This window comes from Bombina bombina, chromosome 5 (assembly GCF_027579735.1).
Source record: "Bombina bombina isolate aBomBom1 chromosome 5, aBomBom1.pri, whole genome shotgun sequence".
In the NCBI taxonomy this organism is placed as follows: Eukaryota; Metazoa; Chordata; class Amphibia; order Anura; family Bombinatoridae; genus Bombina; species Bombina bombina.
In genome coordinates this window covers 1,065,240,426-1,065,251,675 of record NC_069503.1, presented here as the reverse complement: position 1 = coordinate 1,065,251,675, position 11,250 = coordinate 1,065,240,426, and the positions used below count along the sequence as shown (strand labels likewise).

General features: G+C 37.5%; 2 protein-coding genes across 2 annotated transcripts in view; one reads left to right on the top strand and one right to left on the bottom strand.

The window, feature by feature from the left end:
- Nucleotides 1-3,496, bottom strand: part of NDUFB9 (NADH:ubiquinone oxidoreductase subunit B9) — a 12,258-nt gene extending 8,762 nt beyond the window's left edge. Inside the window, exons 1-2 of the mRNA XM_053715343.1 lie at nucleotides 3,349-3,496; nucleotides 1,968-2,160 (exon numbers count right to left, since the gene is read on the bottom strand). Of these exons, the coding sequence (XP_053571318.1) occupies nucleotides 1,968-2,160; nucleotides 3,349-3,434 (279 nt within the window). The 5' untranslated portion in view covers nucleotides 3,435-3,496. The remainder of the gene's footprint in view (nucleotides 1-1,967; nucleotides 2,161-3,348) is intronic.
- An 84-nt stretch (nucleotides 3,497-3,580) lies between these two features.
- Nucleotides 3,581-11,250, top strand: part of TATDN1 (TatD DNase domain containing 1) — a 106,314-nt gene continuing 98,644 nt past the window's right edge. Inside the window, exons 1-3 of the mRNA XM_053715341.1 lie at nucleotides 3,581-3,731; nucleotides 5,015-5,080; nucleotides 6,817-6,866. Of these exons, the coding sequence (XP_053571316.1) occupies nucleotides 3,710-3,731; nucleotides 5,015-5,080; nucleotides 6,817-6,866 (138 nt within the window). The 5' untranslated portion in view covers nucleotides 3,581-3,709. The remainder of the gene's footprint in view (nucleotides 3,732-5,014; nucleotides 5,081-6,816; nucleotides 6,867-11,250) is intronic.

Below are 11,250 nucleotides of genomic sequence, written 5' to 3'. Positions count from 1 at the left end.
TTTTACAGCTATGCTGCATCACTTTCAAGTGTTTCAACATTAGGGTACCATGGCCCTTTAATGCCTGTAGGTGAACTTGATACAAAAAGTGTGAGAAAGACTGACATACACTAATACACAGACTTTGTATGTCCTTAAGTTTAATTTAAAACATTAGTATTTATTCAAAGAGGCACTTGGGATCAAGATGGGTCATATATAACATATGCACAGGAACTACAGCCTGAATTTTAGTTGTAAGTAAAAGATGGCAGAATATAGAGAGCCACTGTCCAAACAAATTTACTCTGGTGTCTTAAGATTCATTCTGTTTATTAAATATTTCATTAAACTTTTTATAGATTGTGTAGGCCTGCAGTTCGAAAGATGACTTTACCTCTGTGTTTATCTTCCCAGGGGTTTACTACAGTTGTCTAAGGTCATTAACAAAAAAGTGACTTGCTCTAATGAATTATAGCAGTTAATGTTTGCATTAAAAATACTTATAGCTTATAATGCTCCTAATAGACTTGTTTGGAACATTATAAATATGATTATATTTCACTACAGACAATATGAAGATGCAGTGGTGCTAAAGTCTACTTCAAAGTGGGATTTCTAAAAAATATAAAGAACTGAAGCATATGGCCAGGAATTGGGTGTGGTCAAAAACAAGACTCAGAGTTATTTGGAAGTTAGAATCTCACCATTGAACAAATGTTCTGGCTAAATTGTTTAAGGTTTGTAATTTCCGTACAGATCCATAAAACATCTAAGATTAGGGAAAGAACAGATTTAGACACAAGGAGAAGAGATCACCAACTACTGAGAAGTTACAAGCGACCAAGGATGAAGATGAGTGACTAAGGAGAGTGCAGTCACTGTGCAATGTAGATGGGTTTGTGCTTAGGAATACCATGAGCGATACATACTGGGTGTGACCTACACATTCACCATGACTAGGGCACACAGCTATACATTCCCTCTTACTGGACAGTATACAAGTTCCTTATTTGGTCTTCTTTCTACAGCTGAGAAATCAGGATGATAGCAAAGTATAAAATAATTCAGTATAAAAAAAAAAAAAAAAAAATACATATGATGGGTAATACTGATACACACCGAGTTTTGTAACTCCATGTGTGGTTTTTTTTTTAAATTTATGCTTACTTTTTTTATGCAGCTGCCAGCCAGCCAGCCTTTAAATAGTTTCCTTCTGTAGCACAGCTAGTCTTTGTAATCCAGGCTGATGAACTGTGCAGACTGTTTGTTCCCAAAGGAAACAAATGGAACACCTCAGTAAATAGCAAGCTCCAACAATGAATTTCTAATTAATTAAATGTTCAAAGAGCAGTCTACACATCTCCACTTAAGATTAACTGTGCATGTGCAGTTTGTGTTACTGTTCCTCTGGGCATGCCAAAGATGTAGCAGGACCAGAGGATATTCAAAAATGTCTATTTCATTCAATACATTTTTTAATATTCTCTGGTGCTGAAACATCTTTGGACTTTCTATGCGGAGTCTTGATCTTCCACTGGTGCTGGACTGCTCTAGGGGCCAGGATCCAACCTCGAGCAACTCAGCTACATCACCAACAGAAGATGACATTGTAATAACGCAAATATGCCTGCTAAAATATGGGAACAGATTGTCCTGAAATCAATAACACTATATATATATAAAAATATTTATTTCTACAGATTCAGCATTATAATCCAGTGAAGAAATGTGCCTATAGTGACAACACGTTTTACCTTGCGGAACCACAGAATTTACATCCATCTGGAGAGGTTTCTACACTTAACACATTAGTACATTATGTCTCTAGAATGATCACACACTTATCAATTAAATAGATCCTACCAAATGCAAAAATGTATAGAAATCTCCAATGATTATTCCTAAACATTTAGATTTTTATTTTTTTGTTAAAATAAGCAAATATATTGTACAAAGGGCTGAGGAATATACAGAGCCTCACTGACCTTGTAGCAGTCATATCTTTCATAGGATGTTCCACCAGGAGAATCAGGGAATATATAGGGCTGAGTGTGCTGATGCGCAAAGAATTCCTCCTCACCCGCCTTCAGCAGTTGCGTAGCTTTAACTATATCCTTCTCATTTTTATAATCCTCAAAACGCGCTCGCAGGAGGCAAGCATGATAACGATACTGGTCTCTAAAGAAGGACAGAAAACATGTACTGAAATGCAAAACAAATCCACAAAAACAGTTACACAGAATATTGACTGTACTAGGGGGGTGTATGTATATATACACATACATATATATACACACACACACACACACACACCGCTACAGTCAATGGTGTGTGTATATATATATATATATATATATACACACACACACACACACCGCTACAGTCAATGGTGTGTAATATATATATATATATACATACATATATATATATACATACATACACAATCAAAGAAACCCTTTTCGGGGGGGGGGGGGGGGATTATTAAAAAAAAATCTAAATTTGAAATAGAAAATAATTTTAGCACTCGTGATGCCGCAGAGATTTGTGCTTAAACTACATTTTTAAACACATTTCCATTTTACTTCTATTATCAAATTTTCGTTATTCCCTTGGTATCCTTTGTTGAAGGAGCAGCAATGCACTAATGTGAGCTAGCTGAAAACATCAGGTGAGCCAATGGCAATAGGCATATGTGTGCAGCCACCAATCAGCAGCTAGCTCCCAGGACTGCATTGCTGCTCCTAAGCCTACCAAGATAATAAAGTAAATGATAAAGTTCTTTAAAATGGAATGCTCTATCTTTATTATGAAAGTTTAATCTTGACATTACTGTACTTTTGATCCATCTCTGCTAGATCTGCGGGAATTTCCACTCTGCACCAGCAATACCCTGTAGTACTTTAGCTATGTATTTAACCCTTAGATCACAGCAACACAACATTGTCTAACGAATCAGATAGTTTAATTTTATCACTGTAATTGTTCTTTAAAAACATTAAAAAAAAACATGAGAACAAATAAAACTTTGATAATAAAGCACCAATAATTGCATCTGTAAACTTGAATGACCCGGGTATAATTGCATTATTACTGGTACGATAGTTTAGTGCACGTTTTTTTTGTTTTTAATTTACCAAAACCCTTTAAACCCCAATCTTGCAAAAGAAACAATTCACTAAACAAGAAATGTAACCTCACTGTAGATACCAGTAACAGCGTATGGCCATACATCAGGAGGTGCTCATGCACGCAAGCTCTGGCTGTCATTGAATGTCCTTACTGCAGACAGACAAGAGACAAAGGGCTCTCCGTACCCGGAGTCAGTATAACCTCCTGCTGGGTAGCAATGGATGTAACAGGCCGTACCTGAAAACGCACCAAGACTCCAAATGCCGCAGTGACTTCTTGTATAAGCGCAACACCTTCTGCTGGTGACTCAGATAGGCCGCCATCACGGCTATAGCCTACCAGCTGCCAGGGCGAGCACGCACTGACTGACAGCTACTACGTAATGATGTAACTTCAGCAAAAAAAAAATAGCTTCCTGTCAACAAGTTCAACGTGTTCTTAGGTGTAGTAAGATGGCTGCTAACTTAGGGGTTGGCGTGTTCGTCCATCTTTATACTCCCGAGAGTTCCAAGATGGATGCGGTGTATAAGCGTGCAACGTAATGCATTCTGGGATAACTAGCGATCAGCTGCAGTAAGAATAGTAACTGGAAATCAGCATGTCTCTCTTCAAATTCATTGGTGAGGAACTTTCATCTTTCGACTAAACAGATCTGTGATATAATTTACTGAATACAGATTGGCGGGAAGGCGGACTTCCTTTTACAATAGAATTGACTTATGGGAATTGTAGTTTATTGCACTAGCTTTTAGCTTATTTGGCCACCTCACCTTCCTCAGTCTTCCACTCAACATGTGCCTTTAGCTAAATATTCTATATATGTTTTACCCTCATTTATATGCATAATGTTTACAATATCAGAAAATACTTCAATTCATTTAGCACATTTATTGCACATAACTTTGAACATGTTGATGAGGAGTAGGGTTGATAGGTCTCTGCCTCAACAATACTGCACCAGTGGCTAGGAAAGTGCTGTAGCTTCTCCTTATCTTAGACTCCACACTTAGCAGCACTTTATATGTATTTTTTTTTACAACTTTGCAGTGATTTGCCCTGCTTGGCTGCCAGGAACACAGGGAGCAATGATTTAAGCCTGTGTGCCAATAACAAACCAGTGCCAATAATATACTTCACTCTCATTTTGTGTGTGTGTTTTAACCGTTTGCGCTTGTGCTGTAGATGTGTGCCAGCCCAGTTGAATCAGTGATTTAACCTTTTGTTTCTGTACGTACTAGTACTATATAGGTAATTTATTTTTTCTTCTTAGAGCCAGTAACACACAGGGCACTTTTTGCAGCTAGCAGTACTTGTTGGGCAGTGGATGATCTGGCGGCACTTCTGCTTTGGAGCACTAAAGATCTTTTTATAGTAGAGGAGACCTCCCAACTGTCCCTATTTGAGAGGGAAATTCCCTGATTCTGAGCTCAGTCACATGACCCTATTTGCAGAATTTTCCTAAGTCCCACCCACAAAGACAGACACGCCCATGAACTGCATAGAAACACCCACTGACCACCCAGGCACACAGCTACAAGATCTGCCAAAAGAACATAAAGTGCCATCTTTCCATGGAAAATATAAAGTACCACCTGTTAATTTTACAGCAGAATGATAGCCTGAAACGTATAGTTTATTGTTTAGTGTTATTTTTAAAGTGAAACTCTTATGCACAAATTGCTTTCTCTAAATTTAGTCATTTTTGCAGATATTATACACATAGGAGTTGATCAATTCTTTAGGAAAACTTATTAAATGATTTATGTACCAAAATTTCCATAGAATTTCATAGAATAATTAGATAAACTTTTCTAAAGAATCGTGATCCACCCCATAGCTAGATATCATCAGTAATGCAAAAACAGTAATAATTTCATTTCGTAAGGATTTTCTGTATTTACAGATATTGGCATTAACCTGACAGATCCCATGTTTAGAGGGATTTACAGAGGTACCAAGAAACACCAAGGTAAGACCGAGACTTGCAAGAAATGAAAAGGAGAGTAGGTAATAGCAGCTACATTCATGTAAATTCATCATGTAGCATAAAGTTACATGGAAATCAAAATGAAAGTTTTTTTTAAGGATTAAACAATGCAAGCCATTTTAAGAGACTTCAATTTACGTCTTTCACATTTACTTTGTTCTCTTGATGCCCTTTGATGAAAAGCAAACATAGGTAGGCTTAGGAGCATTAATGTACTATTGGGAGCTAGCTGATGATTGATGGCTACACACATATGCCTCTTGCCATTGGTTTTCTAGATGTTTTCAGCTAGCTCACAGTAGTTTACTGCTGCTCTGGAGCTGATTTTAACTATGTGTTTAACCAAGTTGCAGAGTATAAAACCTTTATGTGCTCGAAATAGTGCACCAATAACGTGCTCTAACGCATTACACAATGTATTTTGTGCACTTTTATGTCCCTATGTTCTTTATAATGGTGAAAAAAGGTACTGTACAAGATGTACTTTTAAAAGTAGAATGTCTCCGCACTTACAATCAAGGCACTCCAGATACCGGTAAGGATAAAAACTTCAAAATGTATTCATTCATATTAAAACCATAGGATCCAAGTAAAATATAAACAAAACAAAATAGGTGAACACTTGAAGCAAGCCGTACGCGTTTCGGGCTCCACCCAGCCCTTGCTCACCTGATGCACTTTTAACCATGTGTACATGTAGGATTCTTAAAGGAACATTTTCTTTCATGATTCACAGGGAGCATACAATTGAAACAACTTTACAATTTACTTTTGTTATCAAATTTGCTCTTCGTGTCCTTTATTAAAGGGACAGTCTACACCAGAATATTTATTGTTTTAAAAGATAGATAATCCCTTTATTACCCGTTTCCCAGTTTTGCATAACCAACACAGTTATAATAATATACTTTTAACCTCTGTGATTATCTTGTATCTAAGCCTCTGCAAATTGCCCCTTTGTTCAGTTCTTTTGACAGACTTGCAGTCTAGCCAATCAGTGCCTGCTCCCAGATTACTTCACGTGCACGAGCACAGTGTTATCTCTATGAAATATGTGAACTAACACCCTCTAGTGGTGAAAAACTGTTAAAATGCAATCTGAAAGAGGTGGGCTTCAAGGTCTAAGAAATTAGCATATGAACCTCCTAGGTTAAGCTTTCAACTAAGAATACCAAGAGAACAAAGCAAAATTGGTGATAAAAGTAAATTGGAAAATTGTTTAAAATGACATGCTCTATCTGAATCATGAAAGTTTATTTTGGCCTAGACTGTCCCTTTAAATGAGCAACAATGCACTATTGGGAGCTAGCTGGACATATCAGATAAGCCAATGACAAGAGGCATATATGTGCAGCCACCAATCAGCATCTAGCTCCCAGTAGTGCATTGCCTACATAGGTATGTTTTTCAACAAAGGATACCAAGAGAATGACGCAAATTAGATAATATAAATACATTGAAATGTTGTTTAAAATAATATACTGTTTAAACCATGAATTTTAAATTTATGTTTACTGTTCCTTTAATAAGTCAAATGGGTAGGATAAGTAGTGTCAAAAATGTACACAATGCAGTGGCAAAGGTAACTTGTAATGATAAATAAAAAGGGTAATACAATCCAAAGTATTTAAATGATTATTATTAATAATTAATAATAATTGGGCATTGGCTAGACTGCGACATTTGTGCACCAGATAAAGAAGTCTTTGTTTTCACAGATGACTTTGCGGATATTATAGAACGCGCTATCAAAATCGGTGTGGAGAAGGTAAGTCTTAGATCCAAACACATTCCATATAATTTGTCTTATTACCAGATGAATTTGACTCTAGCGCTTTGGTTATTTTTACATTCCTAGAGATACTAACATAGATTCCTATACTATACAACAAAATAAACCATAAGGTTATTGGTAAAACCTATCATTTTGAATTTCACCTAAACCTCATAATGTATTTTTTTATTTTATAAAACTACACTATTAGTTAAAGGGACATGAAACCCAAAATGTTTAATTTACTTCTATTATTTAATTTGCTTCCTTCTCTTGTTATCATTTGCTGAAAGGTTTATCTAGGCAAGTTCATGAGCAGCAGAGAACCTAGGTTCTAGCTGTTGATTGGTGGCTGCATATATATATTGAATGTGATTGGCTCACCCATGTGTTCAGATAGAAACTAGTAGTGCATTGCTGCTCCTTCAACAAATGATACCAAGAGAATGAAACAGATTAGATAATAGAAGTAAATTAGAAAGTTGTTTAAAATTGTATTCTCTATCTGAATCATGACATAATTTTTTTGGGTTTCATGTTAATTTCTTTGATTTTAGATCTATGGAAAATTTCCTGGGTATCAAATAATGTTAGATCCTGTACCATTTGTTGCCTAGCTCATACAATTAGATGCTTTGCTTTTTCTATATATAAAGACAGACAAAAATCTCTGAGGTGGTTACTTTTCAACTCATATACAACCATCCCTAATTGGCCTAAGCAGAAGACTTCAGATAAGATTAGCCTATAATAAGTTAGTTTTAACATGGGAATGCTCATGACTAAGGGGGCGATTTGTCAAGCTGAGGCGGACAGGGGCGCACATACGCGCCCCTGTCTGCCGCAGCTTGCCTCTGCCGGGCTGAATTCCCCTGGCTGGAATTCAGCATTGCACACAAGCACTATTTTGTGCTCACATGCAATCCCGCCCCCTGCCCGCGCACAGCCTATCACGCGCAAGCAGGAGCTGTCAATCTCCCGGTAGGACTAGACTGCGGAGATTGTTCCTTGCCACTTTACAGGGAGTGCAGAATTATTAGGCAAGTTGTATTTTTGAGGATTAATTTTATTATTGAACAACAACCATGTTCTCAATGAACCCAAAAAACTCATTAATATCAAAGCTGAATAGTTTTGGAGGTAGTTTTTAGTTTGTTTTTAGTTATAGCTATTTTAGGGGGATATCTGTGTGTGCAGGTGACTATTACTGTGCATAATTATTAGGCAACTTAACAAAAAACAAATATATATCCATTTCAATTATTTATTTTTACCAGTGAAACCAATATAACATCTCAACATTCACAAATATACATTTCTGACATTCAAAAACAAAACAAAAACAAATCAGTGACCAATATAGCCACCTTTCTTTGCAAGGACACTCAAAAGCCTGCCATCCATGGATTCTGTCAGTGTTTTGATCTGTTCACCATCAACATTGCGTGCAGCAGCAACCACAGCCTCCCAAACACTGTTCAGAGAGGTGTACTGTTTTCCCTCCTTGTAAATCTCACATTTGATGATGGACCACAGGTTCTCAATGGGGTTCAGATCAGGTGAACAAGGAGGCCATGTCATTAGATTTTCTTCTTTTATACCCTTTCTTGCCAGCCACGCTGTGGAGTACTTGGACGCGTGTGATGGAGCATTGTCCTGCATGAAAATCATGTTTTTCTTGAAGGATGCAGACTTCTTCCTGTACCACTGCTTGAAGAAGGTGTCTTCCAGAAACTGGCAGTAGGACTGGGAGTTGAGCTTGACTCCATCCTCAACCCGAAAAGGCCCCACAAGCTCATCTTTGATGATACCAGCCCAAACCAGTACTCCACCTCCACCTTGCTGGCGTCTGAGTCGGACTGGAGCTCTCTGCCCTTTACCAATCCAGCCACGGGCCCATCCATCTGGCCCATCAAGACTCACTCTCATTTCATCAGTCCATAAAACCTTAGAAAAATCAGTCTTGACGTTTCAGCTTGTGTGTCTTGTTCAGTGGTGGTCGTCTTTCAGCCTTTCTTACCTTGGCCATGTCTCTGAGTATTGCACACCTTGTGCTTTTGGGCACTCCAGTGATGTTGCAGCTCTGAAATATGGCCAAACTGGTGGCAAGTGGCATCTTGGCAGCTGCACGCTTGACTTTTCTCAGTTCATGGGCAGTTATTTTGCGCCTTGGTTTTTCCACACGCTTCTTGCGACCCTGTTGACTATTTTGAATGAAACGCTTGATTGTTCGATGATCACGCTTCAGAAGCTTTGCAATTTTAAGAGTGCTGCATCCCTCTGCAAAAGTAGTAAATGAGTACAGCACCTGTTGGTTCCTTAAAGCAGGTTTTAGTTCTGTATGATGCCCGTGGAGAAAGGGTTACTGCCACCCTTACAGCAACATAGACAAATGGAATCCACAGCACCAATTAGGTAAAAGAAAATACCTTTATTTTCACATTACATGCAACGTTTCGGCCTTCACAGCCTTAATCATGCATACAAAACACTTCAGCCTCTGTCCACAGTATATAGGCTGATCAATTAAAACATTAATTACAAACAGATTTGACAAAATGTTTCACACAGAGCAATTACTCCCTCTAGTGTTAGTCATATTTTACTACATCCTATAAAATTTAACTCTCAAGTTACCAAAAATACAATTACTAGAGGAGTTTCCACTGAATGTACAAGTGTCATTAAAAACAAGAAAATATATAGGAACAAGTCTTACTGCAATCTTATATTTCTATAGTAATATTTCTAAAGTATATTACTGACACCTTTTACCAATCTTACTGATAAACTTTACCTATGTGTTTAAGTGAACAAGTGACTTTACCTATGTAAGATATCTCACTATTTTTGACTTTTCTGAGCCTGTCAAGTCCTTCTTTTGACCCATTTTGCCAAAGGAAAGGAAGTTGCCTAATAATTATGCACACCTGATATAGGGTGTTGATGTCATTAGACCACACCCCTTCTCATTACAGAGATGCACATCACCTAATATGCTTAATTGGTAGTAGGCTTTCGAGCCTATACAGCTTGGAGTAAGACAACATGCATAAAGAGGATGATGTGGTCAAAATACTAATTTGCCTAATAATTCTGCACTCCCTGTAGAAGTGGTGAAAGGTTAGGAAAGCAGCAGTCTGATAACCGCTGCTTGTTAAATACGGCATGCAGGTTCTCTTGTGAGAACCTGCAGCCATAGGGGCTCAAAGGCTGGCGAAAGCCTTTGATAAATCGACCCTTAAAATTAGGCAAAAACTTTACAATTAAATAGTTACACAACTTATAGAATTAAACAAAAACACACACCAGCATATTATTCTCAGGCTAACCTTTGCTGTACGTGCATTAATGTCCATAGTTGCTATCATTTAAAAAAAAAAATAATCCAGGGACACTTTGTAGCAGAGCAAGCAAGCGGTTTACTGGAGTATTGACGACCTATTGTTAAACTGCTCCGTCCACTCAGTTCTGCAATCAAAACACACCCATTTGATAGTAATAGTATAATTTAGACTTATCCATATCTTATTATACAGATTACAGTACCAAGCTCATACACCTTCCCAGTCTCTGGAACACATTATGATCATATGGTTATTTTTAAAACACAGCATCAAAATTAGGCAGACAAATATTTGAACCCATTCAATAATAACAATATTCCATTAGGAGTTAATTATATTTGAATAATACAGTATATCTATCTATCTATCTATCTATCTATCTGTATGTATGTATTTATGTATGTATGTGTGTGTGTGTGATGTGTGTGTGTATATATATATATATATATATATATATACATACATACACACCAAATGTTGGGCAAAAGATGTAGCATTTCTAGGGACATACAACAAAATTCAGGGACTGTCCCTGGAAATCAGGGACTTTTGGCAACTATGTAATGTCTAGCATTTTTTTTAGGGTTTATTGTCCCTTTAAATGGTAGTTTTAATGTAATGTCACTCTATTTCACAATCTGATTTTATTTTGAGACAAGTGCGTGTTGCTAACGAGGTGCTAAAGTATGTGTTAAACCCTTTTGCATGGTATAAAGTTGTTTACCAGACACTGTCCCATGCCAATTCTAAGCAGGCAGTGGCCTGTTATTGGAGGCTATGTATGTATAGGGTTAAAATGAGCTACACATGCTGCACGGTGGAACATATATTGCGCCTCTGGATAACACATGAATAGTGATGCTGGGCAGCACTGTTCATGTTCCTCTCTGCAAACCCTGCAGCATGTGTGACTCAAAACTGCCCAGGAAAAAATGGCTGAGCTGGCAACCCTATGTACGTATGCCATTACTGGTTTACAGGTTGTATCCTCAGGAGCAACACTGCATAGTGATTTAAAGCACATGTTTAAC